At 50.9% G+C, this 27,070-nt stretch overlaps 1 protein-coding gene across 1 annotated transcript in view; it reads right to left on the bottom strand.

Annotated features, from left to right (window-relative positions):
* Positions 1–2,075: 2,075 nt before the first annotated feature.
* GALNT16 (polypeptide N-acetylgalactosaminyltransferase 16) overlaps positions 2,076–27,070 on the bottom strand; it is a 76,101-nt gene continuing 51,106 nt past the window's right edge. The window contains exons 3-15 of the mRNA XM_090271039.1: positions 26,110–26,208; positions 25,266–25,333; positions 24,645–24,710; positions 22,333–22,454; positions 20,006–20,093; positions 18,417–18,501; positions 18,027–18,130; positions 12,961–13,087; positions 11,970–12,062; positions 10,491–10,574; positions 6,883–7,024; positions 6,088–6,210; positions 2,076–2,598 (exon numbers count right to left, since the gene is read on the bottom strand). Coding sequence (XP_090127165.1) covers positions 2,461–2,598; positions 6,088–6,210; positions 6,883–7,024; positions 10,491–10,574; positions 11,970–12,062; positions 12,961–13,087; positions 18,027–18,130; positions 18,417–18,501; positions 20,006–20,093; positions 22,333–22,454; positions 24,645–24,710; positions 25,266–25,333; positions 26,110–26,208 — 1,339 coding nt within the window. The 3' untranslated portion in view covers positions 2,076–2,460. The remainder of the gene's footprint in view (positions 2,599–6,087; positions 6,211–6,882; positions 7,025–10,490; positions 10,575–11,969; positions 12,063–12,960; positions 13,088–18,026; positions 18,131–18,416; positions 18,502–20,005; positions 20,094–22,332; positions 22,455–24,644; positions 24,711–25,265; positions 25,334–26,109; positions 26,209–27,070) is intronic.

Genomic DNA, 27,070 nt, shown 5'->3' with positions numbered 1-27,070 from the left:
CCCACCTGCATTTACCACCACCTTCTTATGTGGTAAAGGCGAAGGGCAGTTCAGAGGGGCCAGGGCAGGCGCTCAGGAAAGGGTTGGCAAAGGCAAGCATTTGGAGAAGCCCGGTGGTTTCCTTTAGAAGCCCCATGTAGTGTCCCTCAGTGAGGTCACAGGAGCCTGGGCTTGGTCCCAGCCAGCCTCAGCCTCAGGGCCACCTGCTGGCTCCTGCCTGCACACCCAGCCTGTTCAGGGATTCCTGGGGTACCATGGGGCACGCAGGTCAGAGAGCAAGCTCTCAGGCGCAGGAGCAGGTTGGAGTTGAACGCTCCCAGTTTCACTTTTACAGAACAGAGGCCCAAACTTCGCTATGAGGCCAGGTGGCGCTGAAGGGCAGGATTCTGGAGTCAGAAAGGAAGGCGCTGGTGCACATGGACGGATGTGTGAGAAGTGGTTTTATTCCAGGTGTGTGTTTCATGACGACGAGGTCCTCAAGGACAGCTAGTGGCACATGCTTTGGTCACGGAGAGGAAAAGCAAAAACAGAATAGGGCAGAGTCCCGCAAACGGCAGCTGACCGCGCCGAGCCTGGTCTGACCACGGGTGAGGCAGGCGGGCCTCTAAGGCTCTCTGAGCAGCAGCCCCTCTCACATTCCAGAGGGGCCCCCACTCCCCATCCCCGAAGTTCAGGCCGCCAGCCAGAGCGGACACGCACCACAGAGATGGAGGTGGACGGAACATCACAACAGAGGACACGGGAAGTGCAGCCTCCATGTTGGCGAGCCCACAGGGCACGCGCTGAGACACGGACACGCGCGCCAACGAGAGGACGCCAGTGAGAGCCAGGAGGTGACAGGGCACCACTGAGGACCCTCTGGGCTGGGTGCTGCGGACCAGGGGCCCTTGGCTCCTGACCCCAGTGTGGCATGGAGCGAGCAGGCGACAGCAGTCGAGGCACACCAGGGAGGGAGATGGGGCACGGCAGCCCAGGGGGGTGGCAGCTCCGATCCAGAGCAGAGGTTCAGATCTTCTAGGGGTCAAGGGCCTCTGCAGGAAGCTGGGGAAGCCCATGGGCCCTCTCCCCGGGAAAATGCATGTATGCACATTCATACACTGTTTGCGGGGACAATTTCAGTAGATTCCTAGGCCCTCTGGAATCCATAAACTCCCAGGGGGTCTCAGGCTGGTTTGCTTTGGAAGGGGGACCCCTAGGGGTCCTGGTACCACCAGTCTTTTGCCCAAGATCACACCGCCTGAGAAGACGGATGCTGGGAATAACAGAAGGGGTTCCAAGACCAGACCGTGGGGTGAGGGGAAAGTCCAGTGGCTATGAGAAGTAACTGGGACCTCTCTACACAGTACAGAACCACCGGCCAGCCTCCGGCCCACTGCAGTGACTGAGCCTTGAGGGCCTCCCTCCTGAAGTTGGGGCAGGGGATGAAGATGAGGTTTAGCCTGGAAGGCTTACTCACTAATGACTGAGGGAATGTCGATCCTGCAGAAAGGAGGTCCCATTCCTAGGGGCCACCCTGATTCCATAATGCTGTATTTACAGAGGCAAAGGCTTTTGAGAAGGCAGGAGTCAAAAACTATAAATGAGGATGAGGCAGCTCAGTGGTGTGTGGTGGCTGCCTGACCTTATGGGAGCCTCATGGTAGGCCCAGGCACGGGGGACAGGACACCTGCAGGTCATTAAGGCCCAAGGGAGAGATCTTGTCCTGACACATGGCCAAACAGAAGTGGGGTCTGTTGAGTAAACTGTGTCCCAACGCTGCCCCTGAAGGTCACCCTGCAGCCTCTTGCTAAGAAGGTGGGGACCAGAGCACAGGACTGGAGGCACAACGCCCTGGGGCTGGACAGTATGGGAGGATTAGGTTCCCAGGGAAGGGACACATTCTTTGGCTGCTTCTCCGTCCATGTCCTTCTGCAATCACCCATCCTTCACCCGATTCCATCCCTCCAACACGCAACCCAGCACCTGCCTGGGGCAGGCCACAGAGCTTCTCACCCCCTTCTGGTTCCCTGCCTGCCCCAAAGGCTGCGCCTCTCCTCCCAGCCTCAGGCTCCCCACTCACATCATCTGTATTCTCATGCCTGATCCCACACGCAGGCCCTGTGACACAGTGGGCACCCTGTGCGGCCTTCTGGCCTTGCTCTCCCCAGCCAACAAGGGGAGGGCCCCCAGGAAGGAGGAGGGAAGGGACAAAGGGCGAGGGCACGCGCCCAGCCTCTGCCCAGCATCCCGACTTTCTTTTGTCCCGGGGTGAGGGCGGGTCGGCAGCTGGGGCATCGGGGCTTGCCCCCGTGCCCTCCCTGTACAAGCTCTGGAGAATGGTGTCTTGCGGCAGGGGTGTTTGCTGATGATTCCGGCAGAAATGTGAGGAGATGGAAACAGCCCGCTTTACACTCCCCCACCCTAACCCCCTTCTAGTCCCAAAGTCTCATGCAAAAGGTACAGGAGGCCCCAGGGCTACTGTCATGTGTGCGGCAACAGCTGCCACTGCTGGGCCGGGGCATCGGCCTGGCACTTGCTGGTCACCAGCTGGGTGGGCTTGGCCTCCAGGCAGAGGCCGCTGACTGAGTGCTGGATGAAAGAGGATTTTCTCCTCCATCTCTGTGGGGAGAAGAGGGGAAGGAGACGCATGAGAAAGCAGTGATTAAAAATTATAAGGACACTCACACCGTGATTGCACATGTGTATAAGTGGCCCTGCATATACCTAGGACACCCCGGCCCCCATTTAAACAGTTTGTGTGTCCTTTACATAAGAGGCCCCCCTACCTGACACAAGCTTTAAGCCTGTGCCTCCCAATGCACTTCTGTTCTGTAGTTTGGCGTGAAGTTACTGTCTAGATCAGAGGCGCATGGGCTCAATCTAATGCAGAGATGTATTTTGTTTGGCTTGCACGGTGTTAATTTAAAATTTGGCTTAGTTGCCACATAAAAATCTGCACTTTGAGCTTCCGTTCAGACCTGGCTCAGTGCCTTTCATGGCATCAGCTGGCTGCGGCTGAGGGGCTGCTCTCCGCTGTAAATGGACCCTTATCTCAGTTCACCCGAGTCCCGCCAGGGCTTCCCCACTGGCTTCCAGTAGGCACTTGAGTTTGAATTCCTGGACCAGGAGCATCTTTGACTCCTTCAGACCAGAGTTCTTCCTGCAGCTCTAAGCTTTGGCCCTCACCTGTCACTGTGCAGCTGGTTACTTACACCCGTGAGTGAGAACTGGCCACCATCTCCTCAGAGAGGAAGAGTGAAGCCATCAGGATGGTGGGGGCACTTGAGTCCCCTCCCTATAAGAGTTATGAAGGGGCTTCCAGTTCAGTGCCTTCACCTTCTGGTGCCTCCCCTTCCCCAGGCTTGTTGACGAGGGGAAGGAAAGCTGTTCTGGTGGAACATTTTGGAAGTGCCTGGATGGTGGATGAAGTGCAGTTTGGACACTTGGTCTAGTTTTGGTTTCTTTCCTATTTCCCTCCCATGCCTCCATCTCCCCTTTTCCCATATCCACCTTGTCCTCCCTAAGAAGTGGGGAGTGCTTGTGACCATGTGGATGGAGCCCAGAGGGCTCTGAGGGGGAGGGGCCATGTTTTTTCAGAGCAGCTAGGAGAAGGGAGGTGGTGAGCTGCACGCAGCTTTGGGTCCATGGCCGCGGGGGACACGGGATGGGCAGAGAAAGGAACCTACATGGGATGTGCACAAACAGGGTGGAAGAAAGGGGCATTGGAGTGTGGCTTCCCCTTGAGGATGCAGTGCTATGAGGCTCGGGGCTGAGAACCAGCCCCCCTGTCCCATGTGGCCCCAGCCAGGGGTCTCTGGCCCAAAGGTCATGGGTAGTGGGTGCGACAGGGTCTTTGGTCCCTCTGGAATTCACAGCATCCTATTGCCTGTGCTTTTCTAGTCTGACCTCCTGGGAAGGGCTGGCCACACTGTGCCCAGTTGAGCATCGCTGGACCATGTCCTTCTTTCATCCCTGTGGCCCACATGATCTGCATATTCCCTGGCATGAGTAGGCACCCAGTGCAGTTGTTTTAGGAAAAATGAGTGCATAGATGAATGAATGAAGGACCCAATCATTAGGAGATGCTCCCCAAGCCACGTGATTCTCACTTCCTACTGATCCCCCTGGCCACTCAGTTCTGAGCCTGGCCAAAGAAAGAGTCCCCTCACTGTACTCTCCCATCTCCACAGACTTGGTTCTTGCAGACAGACTCCTTTCGAGGCAGACAGGGGAGAGAGCTCCTCGTTTTATAATGAGGGTACTAAGATTTAAAGGGGTGAGGGGGGTAACCAAGCTGGGACCTGCTGACTCCATCACACCGGCTCAAATGCACAGAGGACCTCTCCGATACCTGATGCCCAAGTGACCTTGGACACGGGAATAAAGGGAACCAATAAGGGAGGCCAAGACTGGAGAAGACACTGGCAGTGGGAGAGCTGCTCATCCTGTCCTCCCGGGGGAGGGGGCCCTGTTGCCCTTGGTGCTGTTGGGGGCCCGGCAGGACTTGCAGGAGCAGAATGAGTGGGGACAAGGGAGGTCCCATAAGCCTGTTAGGCTGTGTCAGCACAAAGGAGAAAACAGATGCTTCAGCCCCAGAGAAGCATTTGCATGGTGGCTGACCTGGGAGCTACTTTCCAGCATTGGCCTCAGCAAGGAGGGGGGCCCTGGCTGGGTAGCTCAGTTGGTTAGAGTATTTATTATCCCAATATGCCAAGGTTGCAGGTTCAATCCCCAGCCAGGGCACATACAAGAGGCAATCAATGAATGCATGAACATGTGGAACAACAAACTGATGTTTCTCTCTCTCTCTAAAAATCAATTAAGAAAAAAAAAAAAAAAAGGAGGGGGTGGAAGTGGGCTTAAGGCTTGACACTCAGCGAGTTCCATGCTCCAGGTGAAGGGGGCCTCAGGACCCGCTCACTGCAGGGCAAGGGGCAGGCAGCCTGATGGGGGGAACAGGACCATCTGCGTCCCCCAAATCAGAAAGTGCTTCAGAGATGCCTGGTGGGTCCAGCAAGCCCTGGTACATGGGTCTCTCAGGTCCAGCAAGGAGGGGACTGGGTTGCATTCCCAGGCTGGAACAGCACTGGCGGTCACCCATAAAGACCTGACCCAGGCGAAGAGAACAGGGTGGGAGGGGAACTCTGCAGGCTGAATCAGAGCAGCTGGACCCCTCGCCCCTTGTGTTGCCCTGCAGGCTGGCAAGAGTCAGACACGGGGAGGGCTACCCAGGAGGGGCAGGCAGAAGAAGAGCTGGAGTGGGCCTCTGGCCTTTGTGTTCCAGTTCCTGAGCAGAGGTGCAGCCCTCATAGCCAGGTAGGGAATGACAGAAGAGGGAGCCAGGCTGACTCTGTCCCTGGCTGCTATGTACCTTAACCAAGTAACTTCATCTCTATGAGCATCATAGTGGGCCTGAGCTGTCTCCCAGGATTAGTGGAGACAGGGTGAGAGAATGAGTATTTGACAAATGGAAAAGGCAGGCCAGCATGACAGCTTGGAAGTCACTGGATTTTGGTTTCCCCAGTCAGCCAGCAGTCAAGAAATACTTACTGAGCATCTACTATGTGCTGGGATAAAACTGTGGGCTTAGGGATCACACTTAACCTAGGTTTTAATCCCAGTTCCACCCCAACCCTGCTGTGTGATCTAACATACATACATCTCTTAAATTTAGGGGGCCTCGGTCTTATGGCCTATAAAATGGGGATAGTACTAGAGCCTATGTCACTGGGTTGCTGGGAGGAATGGATTAGGTGATCTGTGTGAAAGTCCTAGTGTGGGCTCTCAGTAAAAGCTAACACTTATTTTGGCTGTGGTGGTTGCCAGAGGTTAGGGACTGTGTTGACAAGACAAATATTCCCTGCTCTCATTTACCTCACAGGCTGGCAGGACAGACATTTAGCAACTATTTACTTGCAGGACTTACTCACAAGTAAAATCACAGACTTGACCTTGATGATGACTTAGGCCCGCACAGCTCCTCATTCTGGAGAGTTTATTTAAGTCTGTATGTCTCAGCCTGGGGCTCCCCTGCCAGAGACGGCCACTCCCACTGTGTGTCCCTCTGGGGCTGCTGGCCATTCTGAGCCCAGGGGCAGGAAGGCTTACCTGTCTGCCTTCTCTCGGGTTGCATGCCTGTAGTATGACCGGGGACCCAGGGGAGATGGAGGTGGAGGTGGCAGTCAGGCACTTCCCCTGCTGCTGGATGAGATGGTCACTGAACAGCCATGCCTTCAGGGCAGAAACCAGAAAGGCTGAGTCAAAAAGTGCATCAATGGATGCACAGCTGGTTGGATAGGTGACAAAGCAAATATACTGTGTATTTGGTAAAATCCTCTACTAACAGGGGTAGGTGTATGGGTATTCGCTGTATAATTCATTCCACTTTTCTATACATTTGAAAATTTTCACAATAAAATACTGGAGGAGCTTGGCTGGAGCTGGCCAGAGGGCAATGGATGTTGGGGGTGGGGGAGAAAGACAGGACTTGGGACCAGGGCTGGCAGAATGTCTGTCCATGACGGGGGCTCCATGACTGGCTCTTGTTTTGACGTGGTATGTGGACACTCATACTTTGTGCACATGTGCACATACAAGAGTTCTGGATGCCCTGCACCCCTCACATACACTGACCACAGCTGCCCCTAGGAGAGAGCTGGGTGCCCTTTGGGCAGCACCTTTCCCTCTTTAAGGAGAGAGTAGGTGGTTGATGCACGGAGGGCAGTTGTGTCACAGGCTGGAAAGGAGACGGGAATGTGGCAGGAGCAGATCCAAAAAGCAGGGTGGGAGGGGACAGCTGGCAGGGTCCCTGGGAAAGCAGGTTTGTGGAGGATGTAGACAGAGAAAGGAGGAGAATGAGCAAAGAAAAGGCCCTCACCCCACTCTGGGTCCTAAGCAGCTTACCTGAGGTGCTGGCGGGTTCTTGGCAGACCCTCTGCAGATGCCTACTCCAAGCAGGAAGTTACCAGCAGTGTCCTGGCCCTGGGATTCTAAGCAGTTAACCTCTTGCTTAATGATGCCGGGGAGTACTTCCTTCACCGGGACCCTGAGAGAGAAGGCAGGGGTCAGGCTTGTTTGCTGCCCTCCTCAGCTTACCCAGACCTTACCCGCATTTACCCAGAGGGAAGCCTCAGCCAGCGCCCTTGGCACCACTGTCTCAGTGGGAGGGAACACTTGGGGGCAGATGTAGCTAGTAAGGCAGGGGAGAAGGGGAGGAAGGGAGCAGGGATTCCTCTTGAAAGACAGGCCTGGGCCCCACTGGGATCTGAGCAGTCCAGGAGCCCCATAGGCTGGCCTGGAGGCTGGGTCTGAGAGGACCCAATGGGGAGACAGCTTAGACCAGAAACCCAGAACTCCCCAGTCCAGAAAGAGGAAAGCCTGGGGAGGGGCTGGGACCTGAATGTGGGCTCAGTGAATAATCTCAGGATAATGGGGAAGGGGTCACTTTAAAGAGGCAAATTTAAAATGCACAAATATGAAAATGTGTTTAATCTCATTAACAATTAAAGAAATACATATTAGAGAGTTAGCACTGTTTGTTTACCATATATGTATATGATGTGTATTTATATATTATTTACATATAAAATGCATTTTATATGTAAATAATATATATTTATATGTATGCATGTAAATATATATATTTAGTATCAATACCCTACCAGTGAAAGCATAAATTAGCCTAACTTCTCTGGAAGGCAATGTGCTATTATTATTATGTATCAAAGGCCTTAAAAATGTGCACACCTTTGATCTCACCATCCCACTTCAGGGATCTTACCATCTTACAACAATAATTATGTTTAGATTTAGTTTAAAAATATTCATCTCAGAGTTGTTAATGATATGAAAACATTGTAAATTCCTAGATACCCAACAGGGGATGGGCGAAATGAATCGTGATTCATCTCTGGGATGGAAAACCCTTTAGCCATTAAAAATGACTGTGAAAGACTATCTGGTAATGTGGGCAAGCGTTCAGAACATACTGTTATGTCAAAAAGGAGTTTCAAAATATGCGTAAACACACACACACTGACATAAGACACAGCATCTTACCCTATGCGCAATTACCCTAGAAGGCTGCCGGCGCCAGGAGATGCCGGTTTGTATACTTGGGTTTGGGAGGTTATACACGCTCTTGGATTGTGGACCCATGGCAGGGGACGGGGAACCAGAAGGGCTTAGAGTCTGGCCACATGCCTAACCTTATCTGCCTCCTGCTATCTCAGTCAGCAAGAGAACCTGGGCAGGGGTGGGGGGCATCGGAACACTTCTGGCATTCTTCAATGTAGACATGCCACAGGATCTCAGGCAAACCAGGTCTTCCTTCCTCAGAGCTGGTTGGAAGCCCCTAGAACCCCAGAATCAACCCGTTCTCACAGAACCTCAGGCAGTAGTGTGGGCCAACTATTAGGATCCCCTGTTTGGAAGAAAGTTGGTATCATTTGGGCCAACTGATCTCCTTTCTCACCCCTGGTCCCTCACCCTGAAATCCGAGGCAGACCATGAATGCATAGACTGGGGAGGAGTCATTGAGATATAATGAGGTGTGTGGCTTCTCTTAACAGCAATAAATCACTTTGTGAAACTTTCACAGTCACTTTGGCTGGTGTGGCTCAGTGGGTTGGGCGTGGCTGCATAGACAAAAGGTTGCTTGGTTCAACCCCCGGTCAGGGCACAGGCCTGGGTCGCAGGCTGGGTCCCTTCCCCTCTCTCTAAAAATAAAAAAATAAATAAAAATCTTTAAAAATAGATAAACTTCCACACAGTGATAGAACAAACGGAAGTTGACTTGTGTTCCTCACTTAACATTGCTGGTTTCAGCCACTCTCCTGCCTTGGGATCAATCAATCCAGGGTTCTGATAGTTATAAAACACTTCCTGGTCCTCGGGGGATGACTTGTGACACTCTGCATGGGGACTGGGGTGAGGACGGGAAGCGCACATTCTCGGTCCCCCTCTCCCAACACCTCCCCTGGGCTTCCCAGCTCCTGCCCAAGGCCTAGAGTCTATAACTCCATCCAAATGTTATATGAACTCTGACAGATGGAAAGAAATGAATGTTTTCCTTAGAAATGATACATCTGAATGAAACCACCCGCTTAAAAGTGGTCAATTGAGGAAGTTGTTCATTTATTATACCTCTATAAATTACTGTTCTTCCCTTCACAGCCATCATCCGGGAAGCTCGGGGTCATCCGGGCCACCAACTTTCTTCCAAGGACACTGCCATCACCCAAAAGGTTTTGGAATTTCTTAGGAATTGCTCCAAGCATTATTTATTTTTGTGACTTGTTTCAGTCTTGTCACATTGTATTTGGGACCCAGGGTTATATGATTTGGGTTAATCTAGTTTATTCACTGGTCTTGACTATAATGTAACTATGGCTGTTTTCCAAAAATCAAATCTGCCCTTCAAAGCTATGTAAGCACTGAGGGGTGGAGTGTTCTGGAAAGTCACGGCGGCATCTCCGGGAGAAAGCTGGCAGCAGTGCGATAGCCTGCTCCCCAAGGTGACAGCTATAGCAGGAAGAATGCTAATTGCAAAGTTATTACTGAGGCTTATTGACTATGCAATTTATTCAGTCAAAAATATTTATTGAGAGCTCATTCTGTGACAGGCACTGCTCTAGGAGCTGGAGAAAAAACAGCAAACCAAACAGATGAACACCTCCACCCTCATAGAGCTCACTGTCAAGTGCAGGGAGATAATCCCAGAATTAACCAGCCAGATGCATGCCAGATGACAACAAGGGCAGGAGAGAAAAACAAAGCCAGAATGCTGGGGACGGGGTGGTCTGCAAATTCTGTGTTCAGAGGAGGCCTCCCTGAGAAGGGGACATTTGAGACAGACCTGAAGGAGGTGAGGAAATGAGTCATGTGGACGTAGCTAAGACACGCAAAAGGATGTTGAAATAAGAAAGAATCCTCTCCACCCCACCTGCTGGTCACGCACAGCCCTGTTTAGCGCGCGCACACACTCCTATGCACCGCAGCTCTAGTGCACACGCCATTTGCAGGTTGCTTCTGAATTTGCTACAGCAAAATCTCCCTGTGCTCTTCCACAGCCTTTACAATTATAATATTAATGGACATATAATATTTGTTTAGATCGATGCCTCATGGTTGTTTCTCGATTTTTTCCCCAGCAGCAGAGAAGTCTACAGTGAACATCTACTTGTTTGTCAACAGTTTTTTGTTCCGTTGCTTCATTTCCTTAGAATAAACACCCAGAAGGGAGAGAAGACAGTCAAAGGGGATGGTTATTTCTGTGGCCTTTGCTACGAAGTGCAGTGTTGCTTTCCTAAGGGGACAATGTCTGTTTCTAGCATGAAGACCCAGTCTGGTAAAAATCGGGTTCCTACCATAGGTCATGTTTAACTCCTGGTAACGTCCTCCCAGTTCCCCCAAAGCCTTCCCAAGAAAGAGCCAGACTGCCTGGGATGGGGGGTCCCCCAGGCTTCTGGCCCCCACCCAGGCCAGATGCACAGGCTGAGGGCTGCACTCACGTGAGCTCTGGGTAGACGTTGTCCAAATACCAGCGGAAGGACTTGCAGTTCATCTTCTTCCTCTGCTCGATCCTTGTGGCCACACTGAAAGAGGAGGCCAGGCTCAGGCTCTGGCCAGGGGGCTTGGGAGGAAGCCCCAAGGAGGACAGAGGCCCCACCCTAGTGGGCCAGGACCAGGAGGCTGGGACCCAGCCTGCCCTCCAGCCTCAGCCACCTGCCTGGAGTCATTCTCAGACCCCAGATCTCCTGGCCACTCCTCTCCTCAAATCCCTGGTCACCTTTCAGGATGAGCCCAGCCCACAGGGGGCCCTGTTGTACTCCCCTCACTCCGGGAGCCCTCAGCTAGCATCACACAAACCCTCAGTGAGAACAGGTCCTTATTTCCACAGAGAACAGAGCCTGAATGAACTCAGGTTTTCCTTTTGTGCGCTGCTGTTTAGCAGAAAGGGTCTAACAAGGGGAACAGACTTGAAAAGTCGTTCAGGAATTCGAGCAAATCAGGACCGTCTGATGTGTTGGTGGACAACACAGTTTGGTCTCCTCACCTTCCTCAGCTACACTGACCGCAATGGCCACTGACAGGTGCCCTTCACTGCCTCTCTGGGCCTCAGTTTCTCCTCCAGTAAACTGAAGACATAACCACCTACCTCAGGAGGTTTTTGTGAGAATCAAATATATTAAGGGACATAAGGGAAAATTTTAGTTCCCCACTGAAAGAAATAGTGACGAAATTTATTCCTTTTTTTTTTTTAAGGGCTAGATATAAGTAAATAGAGGGAGAAAGATTCATTGATGATCACTAATCATGTTTTTAAACTTCTCTGACCACAATCTTAAATAAGAAATAACTACGTCTTACATGGCAATCAAGTTTACCCATGTACATATTTAGGTAGACACACATACACATAATAAAGTAAGAGTTGTGCGAAACTATACTACCCTTCACAGCAATCAACTGCCATTCTCTATTCTCTTCTGTACTAATCTCTACTGTTCTCGTTCTCTATCATTTAAAAAAAAATGCTGGTCACAGCCTGCTAAATTGACTTCGCAACCAATCTGCATTTTGGAAATGCTTAACCAGACTGTAGTCATAACAGTCAGAGACAGGAGCATAGTCTAACAGGGCACAATCAGATTGGAACAACTCGGGATGAAGGCAAAACCCTACATGTTTTCTGCAGACAGTTCATCCCTACATACTCCTACGGAGGTCCCTTTTCCCGCAGCAGCTTGTGAGCAGAAACTCTTTTTCATAAACGAGCCCTCTCTGGTTATTTCTCCCCATGGGGGTGTATCCGCTTCAAGGACCAGTGTCTGTCTCTGCATTGCATGCCAGAGTGGGCCCCAAGAGCCCAGCAGGTGGGGCTCAGTAACTAAGGAGATCGTGAATGCTTGCAAGCCCATTTTGTATTCTGGCTAAAGTTCTGCTAACGTGAGTGGAGGGAAGCAAAGAGGGATGGCGGAGGGGCCCACCTGCCGAAGGCCTTCCCAATGGCCGAGGGACGGGCTTCGTAGTAATATTGCTTATATTCATCCATCCACACCTCTGCAGTGCGCTTGGTATTCCTAAAAGAAGGGGAAAGAGCAAAAGAAAGTTACCAAGGCAGCAACAGAGGTAGGGTTAGGATTAAGATCAGCTCTGTGCATTAATGAGAACATGAGAACATGGAGTGATGAACATCTCAGGAGTGTATGCAAAACAAGACTGACTGGGGCGGAGAACAATCTGTCCATATCCATCAAGTACGCATATATATTCTCTGACGCTCTACTTCCAGGAGTCTATTCCACTGACAGACCTGCACATAGGCAATAAGGACATGTACAAGAATATTTGTTTAATGAAACATTGGCAACAACCTAAATGCCCATCAATGGAGGGTAATGAACTACTTCCACATGATGGAGTACTAGGCAACCTTGAACCACAATGCCATTGTTAGCAGGCACTGCCAGGGAAGGATGTCTGTAATTTAGTGTTGAGTGGCAGAAAAGTATGGTACCGGAAAAACATAGAGAAGGATCCCATTTATATAAAAATATAAACACAAATCCATGGTGTGTGTGCATCTCTCTCTCTCACAAACTGTATATATGAAAATGTATATATTAAAAGGCCTGTGGCTGGGGACATGGATGGGCAGACGCTGACCAAGTGAGAGTCAGGACATGGCATCCACGCCATGTGAATGGAGGGCAGCTCCCGGTTGTTCATTTGCCCAGTTTTCCAAGACCCGCAAGGACAAAGGTAGTCAAGGCAAGAGAAACCTGGTGGCAACACTCCCAACTTCATCCTTCCACCCCTGAAAGTGCCTGGGATCCAGAATGGAACACCTGGGATAGGGGCCAACAGGGGAACTGAGGCCCAGGGAGGAGGGTGGCTGCCCAAAGTCAGTTGATAGGACTGGGCCTAGAACCCTGGTGTTCTGGCTCCAAGCTCAGGGCTGTTAGTTCTGTGACCTACCTGATATAGGTGAGGGCATTACCCTCAGGGAAGTTGTAGGGATGCCGCTTCCGGAAGACATGGCCCACTCGGCTGCAGGGCACGATTTCCAAGCTCCCGCCACACATCCACACCCTGAAGGAGAGCTCTGCAGGAGATGGCAGCCATCAGGAGGGGAAAGAGCCCCTTGGCAAGCCCCACTGAGTGAAGACAGGAAGGGGCTGCTTCCCTTCCCTCTGTAGTCTCATTGGAGACACATGCTGGCGTCGGAGCTCCTGGGCCAGTTTGCGTGGGTGCTCCCACTTCTGAGTTTGCATGTGCTCCTGACTGCTTACCCCATGCCGGTCCACACACACCCTCCACACACATGCCTTCCACACACACATCAAGACACACTCCATATACTCCATACAAATGCCTTCCACACACACACACACCAACACACACACACCCTCCACACACATCATACACCCTCCATACACATCACACATACCCTCCACACACATCGCACACACCCCACCCTTCACACTCATCAGTTACATTCCATACACGAACACCCTTTACACACACACCACCAACACACACCCTCTGAGCTCTGGAAGAGCAGTGGGGAAAGCTTTAAAGGAACACCAAGACCACATGTAGAAGAAAAACTGAATCAAATGGCAGCATCGTTTTCTGCCTCTGTCCAGGAAGCCCCATCCAGACACGAGTTAAGGAAGAATACATTTGCTCAGCAGCCAGTTCTGGGCATCTGTGAGGTTGGAAAACCAGCCACCAACCAAGCCATGGCTGCTGCAGCTGGCTGGCCCTGGCCTCTCTCGTGCCCAGGGGTTCCCATTGACAAGCTGCTGCTGGCCCTCTCAAGCCAGGTTTCCTTCTGATGGTGCGGCGGAGCTGAACAAGATTTTGCAGGTGGCTGCGGTCCTCAGTACTGTTGGGAGATGAAAGAAGTGGCCATTCCACCTCCCAGAATGGAAGGGACATCACAAGTTACCCGGTGTGTTCTCCACTCAGAAACTGTAAGACCCACCCTGGCAATCGGATGAAGCTCACATAATCTCTTCTGGTTTCCTACTTTCTTTCATACTAGTTCCACAGTTGGACACCCTGTGACTTTAAAACGCCTCCTTCCTGTCCCAGAAAATTCATAACCATAACACTTCTTTTTAATTTAAAAAAAAAGTCCATTTTGTTATGAGTTTCTCCATCCCTTGGTCTCTCTTCCCACACTCCATTTGGCTGTAAGGACACTTGTGGGTTTTGGCCAGGCCTGAGGGCTTTCACCTGGTACAGCGGGTCAGGGCCTCCCAGTGAGCAGCCAAGCGGGGAGGGAAGGCTGCAGGTCTAACGCCTACCTTCTGGCCAGCCTGTGTGCACCAGGAGACTTTCAGATGTGGTCCAGGGGCCAGGACTGGACATTCGGCATATCTGGACCCACATTCAGGGTTGTCTACATTCCTGGGCTGCCCTGGGTCTGACTGCAAATGGGCAGGCCTCTGTTCCTTCTCCCAATCAGAGCTCTGCAGCTGGCTCAAGCAACAGAGATTTGAAACTGGGGACAGACCTAGGGACAGAGATCTGCATTCTGGTCACATTTCTGCCAGGGTAGCTTTGTTATGTTAGTTGTCACTTCATCCACTCAGTCCATATTGTCCACACTGTTATCAAGTGTTATCATTATTCACAACAATAGCATTAACAGTAGCAGTAACCAGCATCCATTTATTGAGCATGTACTATGTGCCATCCTCTTTATATCTAAATCCCACAGTAACCATGTGAAGCTGGTATTATGATCCCCATATACAATTTTTAAAGCAGTTTTATCTTGTCCATTAATTTAATGACAGACAAGAGCCCTTTGTGACTGGTAGGGTCAATAAAACCAAAAACAAAATTCCAAAGTCAAAATATTAGGTCCTCAAGTTTGACACCCACTCCATGTTAAACACCTTCTTTTTTTTTAACACCCTCTTTTCTTATTTTTTAATTAAATTTATTGTGGTGACATTGGTTAATAAGATCAACAAGATTTCAAGCATACATTTCTATGATACATGATCGATATATTGTATTGTGTGCCCACCCATATTTTTTAGTAAGAACTGTGGAAATCAAAGATGTTAAATAACCTCTTCAAGGGCACCCAAAGAGTTGCAAAACTGCAACATAAAGTTCACACTTTGTCCGGCAAGCTGCACTGTACAACTGGAGTTCTTGGTTAATTCAGAAACTTTTTACTGAGCACTTATTTATTGTATGTCACATGTTCTTCTAGAATCCCTTACATGTTAGTGAGGAGAGACAAGATCACAGTAAAATAAGAAAGAAAAATACAGGTAGACAAGAAAATGAGTAGCATACACAATCCATCAGAGAACAACTACAATATGGAGAAAAAGGAAGCCCGTCAGGGACGGGAGAGGGTACGTGGAACTGGGGCAGAGGGCTGCAGTTTTATCCTGGCTGATTAGGGAAGCTGTCACTGAAAGGGAACATTTGCGCAAAGGCCTAAAGGAGGTGAGGAGTCGAGTCATGTGGCTCTCAGGGGAAGAGCATTCTGGCAAGGGATAAGCAAGGGCAAAAGCAAGGCTGGCAAGTTCGAGGCTCAGCAAGGAGGCCAGGCGACCGGAGCGGAGTGTGGAGTGCGGTCAGACAGAGCTGATGGTGTGGGTTGCAGGGGAAGGACAGGCTTCAGGACTTTGGGTTTTGCTCTGAGTGATGCAGGAGAGTGGCTGGGTCTTGAGCAGTGGAGTGACATGACTATGTTTTGAAAGGATCTTGAATGTGACTCCCAAGGTTTTCACATGTGCCACCCCAACTCAAGGCGGCCTCTGGCTCCCGAGTTTGGCTCTCCTGGCAGACACAGGAAGGAGCCTTGGTTTGAGCTTCTCCCTTCTTTCAACAAAGAATCAAAATGAAAGGTCAAACCCACCAGTGGCAGGAGTGTCCCAGCTCAAAACTGTGGCGAGCCTAGACATTTCTTTGACTTTCTTCTAAGAAACAAAACCCTCTCCAGGACCACTCCACGGTTCACCTTTCAAGTTTCCCCAACCATGGAGCCCTCACCTCAGGCAGAGTTTGAAGTTAGCTATCATTCACTTGTTTCCCTGTCAGGCCCCAGCCTGAAAAAGAAAAGAAAAGGAAAGAAAAGGAAAGAAGGGAGGAAAGAAGGGAAAGAGGAAGGAAGGAAGATGAAGGAAAGAAGGAAGGAAGGAAGGAAGGAAGGAAGGAAGGAAGGAAGGGAGGAAGGAAGGAAGGAAGGAAGGAAGGGAGAGCGGGAACGAGGGAGTAAGGAAGGAGGGAAGGAAGAAAAGGCTTCTGGATGCAAGAGAGACCGTCAGTTTGTTTCTCAGTCTCCTAAGTCTTTACAGGAAACAGGCTTTGCCAAAACTCCCTTCAGACTGAGGCCGAGGACACAAAGGAGGTCACGTAGGCCTAAAGACAGGAAGGGACGTCAGAATGCCACGGTCATCGCACCCCAGTTCCCACATTTACTCCTCCAGACGCCTGGCTGGAAAAGGCTCCAAGAATAACTTACAAGGGGAGAGAGCCCACGCCAGTTTCCACTCCGGCTGGCTGGGGGGAGGGATGAGGACTGCTGTAAGCTCCGCTGCTCATCTCTGTCCCGATCAGGGAGAGGGAGAAAGGCCTGCTCCTCATGTCTCAGAAGCACAGAGTTTCACTTTGATCACACCTCACAACATGTAAGTGGCTCTGGTCAAGGCGCTCCACACACCCGTTAGATGTGGAGAGTTCCCTGACCAGAATCCAGAAGCCAGAGCCCACCTCAGTTTTCCCACCTGTCAAATGGATGCGATTCCACCAGTTCTATTTACTTAGAAAGAAACCTGGGTGGGATTAAAAAGAAAGCTGTGGGAAAGAGCTTGTGAAGGACCAGGTCCACTGCAAAAGCAAGGATGTGCCTCTGTATTTATAGGCCTCAAATCACCTGCGTGCTTCTGGAGGCCTGCAGGATGCCCTGCCTGGCACCCTCCCCACCCCGCTCCTCGTCTGGTCCGGGAGGCTGTCTGGGTAGGCTGCACCTCTGGGCTGCCTACCTGCGGGGCACAGGTTCAGCCAGCAAAGGTGCCAGCAGGGGTGAGAGAGGGGAGAATCAGGGTGGGTGTCTCCCGCCCTCACTGCCTCCATCTGGGAGCCATGAGCTGGCTGCAGGTGCCCCAAGACCACAGCTCCTGTAGGGCGGCGCTCCCTCCCCATCCTTCAGACCTAGGGGTAGTGACACCTCTCAAAAGTCACCAGCCTTGCCCAACACAAGACTGCGCCTGTGGTTCCCTCTGTCTTGCCCACACTGTGTAAACAGACCCTTTACTAAACCCCCTAAAACTACCCACGTCGGGCCACCTGTATCTGGCCTTTACCTAATCTGAACCTCACCAGCAACCCTGGGAACTCACTGGCTCATCCCTTTCCTCCTGGGATTAGAGGGTTCCCACAGCCATTATCAAAAGCAATGATAATGGCCATCGGCACTGTGCCATGCATTTTAACTCATAATCTCACTTAGTATTCATAATAACCTCTTGAGGAAACTGAGTCTTAGGGAGGCTTTAACTTGCCCAGGGCCAAACAGCTTGTGGGTGATAGGGTTTTCATCCAGTAACCCAGTAACTAGTAACCCCAGGGCACTGTTTATATGTGATGGGATCAGAGGGCCAGGATTTATACCCAGGCAATGTGACCCCATCTCTTACATTTAACCAGTACTCTCTGCTGAACACACTCCCAGACCTGGTAGCAAAGCAACCAGGTGTTTAAGCTGCGGTCCATGACACAGCCTGTATGTTCTTCCACATACATGTGTAGCCATGTGGTCACAGGCTCCCCCTAACCACCAGATTCTCTTTGTTTACTAGTTGTGTGGCTCTGGACAAACTACTTAATAACCTCTCTGTACCACAGTTTCTTTATTAGTAAAATGGAAATGATAGTACTTATCTCAGGAGGTCACTGTGAAGATTAAGTCCTCAGAACAGGCCCTTACACATAGAACATGCTTGATCAGAGTTATCCATTCAATAATGGATATTATTGTTGTTGCTATTGTTATATTTCCAACTTACCAAAATTCTCTCCCCCCCAGATGTCCATCTGGGCATCATACTTTCCCAAGTGGTTAAACCAGGACTTGTCAATCACAAAGATTCCTCCAGCTATGACAGGTGTCCTGGGAACAAGGAAAGGAGAGAGGCAGCATGTGAGCTTAAGAAGCTGGAAGCCCCTCTATCTGGCCCCAAGATCCCAGCCCACTTGCCCCAGAATCCTCTGCTTGCAAAGTCACCGGGTCAGGATGTCTGGCCTCTGGGCTCTCTGTCCCTGGGGCCCAGAACAGAGTTAGCACTTAGGCTGGACATCCTCAGAAGCCCCAGTGACTGAAATGGGTTCCCAGCAGCCTCCCAGGCCCCAGACCCAGGGAAAGAAGGGATCTCTCTGAAGCTCACAGGAGCCCTGACCTTATGGGTTTGGTGGGGTCTGTCCGGGCAATCTTCTGCTCAAGAGGGATCTGCTCCCACTTGAAATGCAGGCTCCAGTCGAATCCTAAGGGACAGAACAGGGTAAGAACTGGGCTCAGGGCAGAGCCCATTCATTGGTGGCTATTGCCCCCTCAGAGTCTCCCTTGATCTGAGCCTGGTTCACAGAGGGCCCTGGGAAATGCATGCAGCCATTCCTTCATTCAGAATGAGACAGGTCTCTGCCCTTGTACAGCCGCAATCTACTGGGTAAGACAGACGGCAAGATGGATCAGCGAATGGGTAATAGGTCAGTCAGGGGTGAGAAGTACTTAAAAAAGAAAATAAAGGAGAGATGCTCATGCTATTCTAGTAAGGGCAGTCAGAAATTGCTCTCTGATGAAATGACATTTGAATAGAGACCTGAATGAAGGACTGATCCATGCAGATGTCTGGGGAATGGGAATTCCAGGCAGGGGGACAGTAAGTGGAAAGGTCCTGAGGTGACTTCCCAAAGGAGAAATGCCCGGCTCCCTTCAGTGTCCCACTCAATCCCAAGATCTAATTAATGGTTATGTCCATTTATTGAAAATCCGGACCCAAAATACAAAATCCATTCTGACCACTAGCTCCCAGCAATAGATACTCCAGAGCAGCCTGTTCAGTAGAACTTTCTGCAGTGATGGGCATGTTCTATTCTGCACCGTCCAATATGGTAGACGCCAGCCACATGCAGCTACCGAGCATGCAAAATGTGAGTAGTGCAACCAAGGAACTGGATTTTAAATTTCATTTAATTTCAATTAATATTAATTTAGATAGCTAAATGTGGCTTTTGTCTACTGTATGGGACAGTACAGCTCTACAGTCTGGACCAGAGCTGTCCAAAAGAAATATAGAACAAGTCAGAAATGAAAGCCATGCAGATAATTAAAAGTTTTCTAGTAGCCATATCAAAAAGTAACAGGAACATATGAAATTAATTGAAGTAATACATTTTAAACAAAATATAGCTAAAATATTATCATTTCAACTTGTAATCAACATAAAAAAATTGCTAATGAGATATTTTACATTCTTTCACACTAAAGCTTCAAAACCTGGTGCATATTTTACACTTACAGCTATTTCAATTCAGACCAGTCATATTTCAAGTATAAGAGCCAACATGGGTATGACTACCATATCTGACGGCTCAGGTTCAGACCATTTCCGGGGGGTCCACATAGGAATTCACACAAGGTTGAGGGTTCCCTCTCTATCCCTCAAAACAGCTGTCATATCATGCCCATCTGCCAGGGCTTGGCCATGGTCCCTGGGCTGGCAGCATTTGGGAGGGTGTGTCAGTGTTTGGGGCGAGGGAAAGACTAGCCTAGTTCTGCCACTGACTGTGCCAGGAGCCTGCGCCTGCTGGCTCTGGCCCTTTGCCCCCAGCCCCAGGGCCCTACCCAATCCCTTTGCTTTTTCTGGAGGTAACAGTGTTGTGAGACCCTCTGGCAGAGCAGGGAAGAAGAGCCCCAAGCCAGGGGTGTTGCCTGCCCTCATGTGCCTCGTTTCTGGTCTAGTGCCCCTCCCTTGGTAGCAGGACCCACCTCCACGAAGGTCAGCAGATGCAGCGAGGTAAGCAAAATTATCCAGACTGATGACATCAATGATGGGGCTCACCACGCGGGTGTGGTCCTAGGAGAGAAAGTGAGAAATGGCATAAGACCAGGGACTCTGAGAAAAGGGCCAGCTGCCTGTTCTGGGAGGAAGGTCTCTCCAAGGCATAAGGCCATATACACAGCTTTTCCTGTAACAGTTCAGGCTCCTGGGAGCTGTCCGGTATCATCACATCCATGTTCTTGCAAGGTCCCACCTGGGTCTCATGGGCACAATGTTCTACCAGCCTCTTCCTCTCACATGATATTGAGCCCTGCTGGAATCTCACCTCCTCAGTGAAGCTCTCCCTGATTGCTTCAGGCTGAGGATCTCTTCCTCTTTTAAGTTGCTCTCATAATTGCAATCCAGACAATTCCTGGGACAGTGAATGATATGCTCCCTGAGGTAGTTCTTCTGTTGCTAGCTTGAACGGTTCTTTTATTCATGGTCACCCACCTTTGTTCATATTTGGGTTGGGTCTTCCCAACTGGGCCACCAGCCGCTTGAGGGCAGGGCCCCTGTGTTCCCTTGTGTAACCTGGGTGTCAATCCTTTCTTGTCATATCCACTTCAAGGTCAGGTTCACTAGTCCATCAATCACCTCCAGGACACAAATCCACCTCCAAAACATTGGTGGGTAATGTCGATTTTACCAAAGCTTTTTTTATTGGGGTGTAATGGCGGTAGTGAATTGTGTCATATAGTGCACATGAAACTTAACTGCCCTCTATCAGCCCTCTTTGGAGAGACATGGGACAGAGCCCCTTCTTTCTCTCCTTTTCCCACTCTTCATTGACCCTCAAAATCCTCTTCTCTGCAACTTGGAATCTGGCTCTGTCCCTCAGTTCACACTCATCTCAGGATAAGCCTGGGAGGTGGAGGATCAGGGGAGACCATCCTTGGCTTCTCTGTGGGGGCCTCCCCTTGTCCTTCTTAGAGACTGTTTAGTACTGAGATGGAATTTACATTTTTATAGCAATCTTATTAGATATAACTGATGTACCATTAAATTCACCCTTTTAACGTGTGCAATTCAATGGTTTTTAGTACAGTCACAAGGTTGTGCAACCATTATCCAATTCCAGGACATTTTCATCACCCAAGAAGAAACACTGTACCCATTAATAGTCACTCCCCATGATCCCCTCCTCTCAACCCCTGGCAACCACTAATCTACTTTCTATTTCTATGGATTTGCTTATTCTGGACATTCCATACAAATGAAGTCATATAATGTGTTCTTCAGTGACCAGCTTTTACTTAGAATAAGTTTCAAGTTCATTCATGTTGTAGTATGTATCAGTACTTCATTGCTTTTTATGGCTGAATAACATTCCATTGGACATATGACACGTTGTTTATCCATGCATCAGTTGATAGACAGCTGGGTTGTCTACATGTTTTGGCTATTCTGAATAATACTGCTCTGAACAGTTGTGTACAAGTTTTTGTGTGGCGTGTGTGCATGTCTCACATGCCCAGCTATGGAAGGCTGGGCCATGTGCTAACTCAATGTTTAAACTTTTGAGGAACTGCCAGACTGGTTTCCCAAGGGCTGCACCATTTCACATTCCCACCAGCAATGTGTGAAGGATCGTATTTGTCCCCATCCTCGCCAGGGCTTGCTATGGTCCATCTTTTTTATTATAGCCCTCCTATTCGGTTACCTCATTGTGGTTTGGACTTGTATTTCCCTAATGACTTAAGAATGTTGAGCATCTTTTCATGTGCTTGTTGGCCACTGTGTAGCTTCCTTGAAGAAATGGCCATTTAAATCCTGTGCTCATTTTTAAATTGGGATATTTGTCTTTTTATAGTGAGTTGTAATCACCTCATCCTTTCCTCCATCTGTCCTAATCCTCCCCTTTCTAGAGAACAGCAAGCACATGCTAGGGCCCCCTGCCCTCATCTCTCCTTGAGAACACTGTCCTCTCCTCCCTCCTCCTTGGGCTTTCCAACCTGACCCAAACCGCCCCCACCCCCACTCCAGCACAGGACCCAGCCTTGCTCAGAAAGAAAACAACCCATTCATAGCAGTATCTTTATAGCTCGCCCAGGCTTTCATCCAACTTAATTCTCACAGCAACCTGGTGGGACAAACAGAATTATCCCCATTTTCAGATGATAAGGCTCAATGAGGTGAAGTCACTCAGGAGGCAGCAGACCATTTAGGCTCCTACTCTGCCTACCCAGCTCACTGACGATTCCTACGCCCTCATGCCGAGAACATGGCAGGCATGTCGGAGAGAACAGAGCTCCCCAGGGACAGACAGACTCACCTCCTTCACCCGCTGCAGCATGGGCTGCAGCCACTCGGTGTTCACTTCACAGTGGCTGTCCAGAAAGGTGAGGACGGCCGCTGAGGCCACATCTGCCCCACGGACTCGGGACCGGATCAGTCCTGCAGGGGATGTGGACGGGTTGATGCTGGGCCAATTGGTTGCCCAGCCGTCCCCACCAAGTCTCTGGGCTCTCCGCCCCTTTTGGTGCTGAATTTCACTCTGTATTTGTTTACTTCCTTCCTCCCTTCTTTCTCTCATCCACCCATCAACTATTATTACTCCAAGGTCATTCTCAGAATGCCCTCCGTGTGCCAGACACTGTTCTGGGCTCACGGGACACACTGGTGAACAGAGTTCAGTGAATAGAAGTGACAATAAAATGTGGTTTGATACCAAAGGAGAACCAGAAACCAAAAGCATTTCCCCCCACCCTGTAGGACGCTCAGGGTGGTCCCCAGCAGCTGTACCATCAGAGTGACATGCAGAGAGACTTCTGGCCTAGGACAGGCTGGAGTCAGTATGCTAGCCCCTACGCTCACCCTAAGCATGTTACTGAATCTCTCTGAGCCTCAGCTGCCTTATGTTGAGATTCAGAGAGAAAACAACCCCTGCCTGTCGGGGAGAGTGCCCGTGCCCAGAAGGCCTGCAGGGGCTGGATTCTGCTCTGCTTCCACCCCCACTCCCCCAGACTCGCCCATGGCGCACTGACAGTCAAACAACAGCCTTGCTTTTGGCAGCTCCCTGGTCAGGGCTGGGGAATTACCTGGTCAGGAGAGAGGAGATCCAGCTGGCCCTGCCCCTGACAGAGCAGCCACTGGTGCCCTGTGAGCTGTGGGGACGGAAGGGCCTCACTCTAAGAATTCGAAACACAAGTCACGTCTTGGTCACCCCTCTGCCCAGCACTCTGCCTCTATCCATCAGTCCAGTAGTCTCTCTGTCCCATCTTTTCACTCAGTAGGGAGCTATAAAGCACCTAATTTAAACCGCCTTAATCTCATTGCATAAATGTACATCTGTTAGGCAAAACCCGAAGCTTATCCCCAGACCTAAATGTACCTACGACCCTGGCAGTAAGTCCTCACTTAACGTCATAGGCACCTTCTGTGACTTCAAGTGAAATGACATATAACAAAGCCAGTTTTTACCATAGGCTAATTAATACAAGCAATAATTAAGTTCCCATAGGAACTCATCAACATTATAATGAAACCACATTATTTGAAAACCTGCCATACTTAGAAATTTCTCTCTGGCCTTTTCCATTCTAGTAAGAAAGTCCCTTCAGCCTGATTGGTCTTTCTTAAATCCGCCCATCACATACCGCAAACACACACACACACACACACACACACACACCCCTTCAATGGCTCCCTACTATCTGCCTCATCAAGTCTAAATGCCTTTTTCTGGCTTAAGATCCTCTGTCATCTACCCTCATCCCTCCTGCTGACCAGTTCTGGATTCCCCTGGGAAGGGAGAGTAAAAAGGAGGTGAAAAGGCTGGGCTTTGGGATGAATCCCCTCCCCACGTTGGAATCTTGGCTCCGGTACTCATCCCCACCCTGGGGATATTTCTGAACCTCCTTAAACCCAAGTCTCCTTATCTACTTTTGAGGACTGACTGTGAGGAAGCAGAAGTAAATGCCTGCTTTACAGGATGTGCGCTCGGGAGGACGGCCGTTAGTAGTCCCTGTGTACCGCGCCTGACCAAAGCTTCTTCGGCAGGGTCCCTGAATCTGGCATGCTGTCCCTCGCCAACGAGGGTCCCCTCCCTGATCACGCCCCTCTCCTCCAGCACCCTCTCCTCCGATCTCCATTCCACCACATAATTAAAACCCGCCTGTTACTGTGGTGGATTCTGACTCCCTGGTGACATCATAACTCTCTGAGGGCAGAGACCACGTTTTTACACTTCTTATGTGTCCCCTAGAGTGCCGGGCAGAATCCTGCGCTGTCATCGATGCCCCAAACACCTCTTAGTTGGAAGGGGTTACATCTGCTTTGTACTGCCCTTGGATTGTCCCAAAGCATTTCCGCACAGCCTACCTCATTTCATCCCTACAATAACTGTGTGAGACAGAAAGGGGACTATTATTATCCTCATTTTCAGCAGAGCAACTTGCCTACAGTCATGCTGGGGTAGGGGCTGGCCTGGGACGGCAGGAGGGTCTTTCTACAGACTTCGGTTCTTGCCGCAGGAACGCAGCAGGACCTTGCTGGTTTGTACGGCATGGCACCGAAATGGTGTGGGAAGTGCTGAGATCTAGGCCAGAATGGGTCTGCAGTGACACCCAGGGTCCAAGAATTTACCTTCCCGCCGATCATTGCGCAGGCACTTGACCTTGGGTATCCTGGTCAGGAGCAGACAGTCTTCAGCTGAGGGTGGCGAAAAGAAAGCTCATTCAGATACGGGCATCAGACCACAAGAGGTTTGGCTGCCATTGGAACTGCCCAGGAGCTGGCCCATACCAGGCCCAGGACAAGCACTGGGGACAAGGAGGCATGGAGGAGCATGGTCACCTCTAGATGCCAAAGGATTGCCCTGGGTCCCCCACTACCAGGCGAGACTAAGGACTGCCTGTACTTATGGCATTACCCCCAGGGGCGCCAGAGAGCACCAGCATGTCGCCAGTCTAACATCCATGGAGCTAGATTGAAGGGACAGTCTTCTCCCCTGACAGCTGTAATAAGAAAGGATGCTGCTGATGCTGTTTCAAATTTTTTAAATTGTCATCTCATTGGTATCCCACCAAAGCAACATGACTCTTTCTCCTCCGCTGGCACCAGGGAGGGCACCTAGAAAAGACAGAAGGTGCCAGTGCGGGGCAGAGGCCAGCCTGCGAAGATGGTCAGGACCACCAAAGTGTATGCCTCAGCCTTCTGGGGACACAGGGGCTGGGAGGCAGGCAACAGAAGAAGGTGCGTACTTACGATCTGAACTGAAGTCATCCACTAAAATGATCTCCTGGATCAGGTTGGCAGGAGTTCGGTTCAGGACGCTGGAGCAGTGATGGGACAGAGAAGCCCAGATTTAGGGGCCACCTTCTGTTTACCTATCCCTGCCAGGGGGCTCCCCCACCACCCAGCTCAGGGGTCAGTGCCCTGACCATGGGCAGCTGCTTGCCTACCGCTGGGCCCTAATCTATGGCTGAGGAGCACTGTGTTCCTCAGGCTCTTGCCTAGGAGGCTAGCCAGGCTCGTATGGGCCTCATGAGTCTGGAGGAGGGTTCTCAGGAAGCTCCCCAACTCTTTGCCTCCCACCATCTCTCGTCTTCCTCTACTCCCTGGAAAAGGAAACCTAAGCCTCTTTAATCCCCGGAATACCACCAGGAACACCTTTCTGAACCCTACTCTTACCTAAGTTCATTAAAGAAACAGGGTGAGTAGGAGTTAAACTTGACCACAGGGCCAACCTTAGGAGGATGAAAGGGGCACCTCTCTCTGGATCACTGACAGGTACCTACTGAGCTGGCATCATCACCTGAGGCCTCATGTTCATCCCTGCCTCTCTCAGTTCCCGACCCCTGCATTTCTGCCTGCCTCCTAGGAACGTGGCCTTGTGTTGGACTGTGCATCTCGCTAACAACTGACTTCTGGGGTCTCCCTGACCCTGATTCACCAGCCCCAGCTTCTCAGAAGGCAGGACTCCCCCTCCCAGGGCCTGTCTGGCCACAGCACCCGACCTCAATGTCCTCCCCAGCCCGGGGCTCAGCCGGTCACCCCGAGGCCTTGGGGAGCAGTGCCATTGAGATGAGGATCCCGAGGCGGGGCCTACCTCTTCACTGTGCGCAGGAGGGTAGATCGGGCTTCATTGTGGAAGGTGATGATGACGCTGGTGGCTGGCAGGTCCGTGGAGTAGGACAACGATGGGCAGCTGAGAAGGGAGCAGAGAGGTCAGAGGGCAGCTGTGGGAGTGTCCTCAGGGCAGGTTTTGAGACTTCTCTTTGTCCAGCCTGCTGCCCCCCAGAATACCTCTGTGAGACAGAGAAATAAAGCCTGAGGCCAGGATGTGGGCCTTGTCCTTCCACGCCCACACTCCACCCTCTCGGGCTGCCCCACTTGGAGTCCTTGGAAGGACACCACAGGTTAGGAGGCCTTCCCAGGCCGAGAAGCTCTTCACCAAAGACCTAGAGCACTGGGGCCCCCACAGTCCCTGAGGCATTTAGGAGGGCTCTGACCAAGAGCAGGCACTACACGGGCCCCAGGCCCAGATGCAGACAGAACTCTCTTCTGAATGCAGCAGCCAAGAGACAGATGAGGGCAGCGGATAAACAGCCTCTGTTTTGTCTCTGACACCCTGCCGCCCTCCATCCTGCCCCAGGACATCTGGCGGGATCTGAAGGAGTGCCCCTCCACCCCCATCCTGCGGGCCTGCGAATTCCTCCCTCTCACTGCCCACACTAACAGCTGGTTGGTGGCACCAGGCAGGGGAGCAGCCTCTCAGGAACTCCTGGAGGACACTAGCCCCTGAGAAGACGGCAGAGGCAGTTCCCACCAGCCCACTCTCTCCCCGCCACCTCCAGACACCACACTTGGCTGCCTGCCTCAGGAAAGAGAGTGAAAACACTCCACTCAGGCCAGCCTTCATCCGTCTTTCTGCGAAGGCGTTATCCCCACTCCTGGGGCCGACGGGCAGGCAGCCGCTGCGCTGGTTCTCATGGCAATCTTCTTTATTACAATTGCTCTCTGACTATTCCAGCAGTGACTATTTTTTCATTACAGCATTCATTCCGCTG

The sequence above is a fragment of the Furipterus horrens genome, unplaced genomic scaffold (genome assembly GCF_987537825.1).
Source record: "Furipterus horrens unplaced genomic scaffold, mFurHor1.1.pri manual_scaffold_3, whole genome shotgun sequence".
Classification (NCBI taxonomy): Eukaryota; Metazoa; Chordata; class Mammalia; order Chiroptera; family Furipteridae; genus Furipterus; species Furipterus horrens.
The sequence above is the reverse complement of the archived record's forward strand: the minus strand, read 5'-3'. Positions and strand labels throughout refer to the sequence as shown.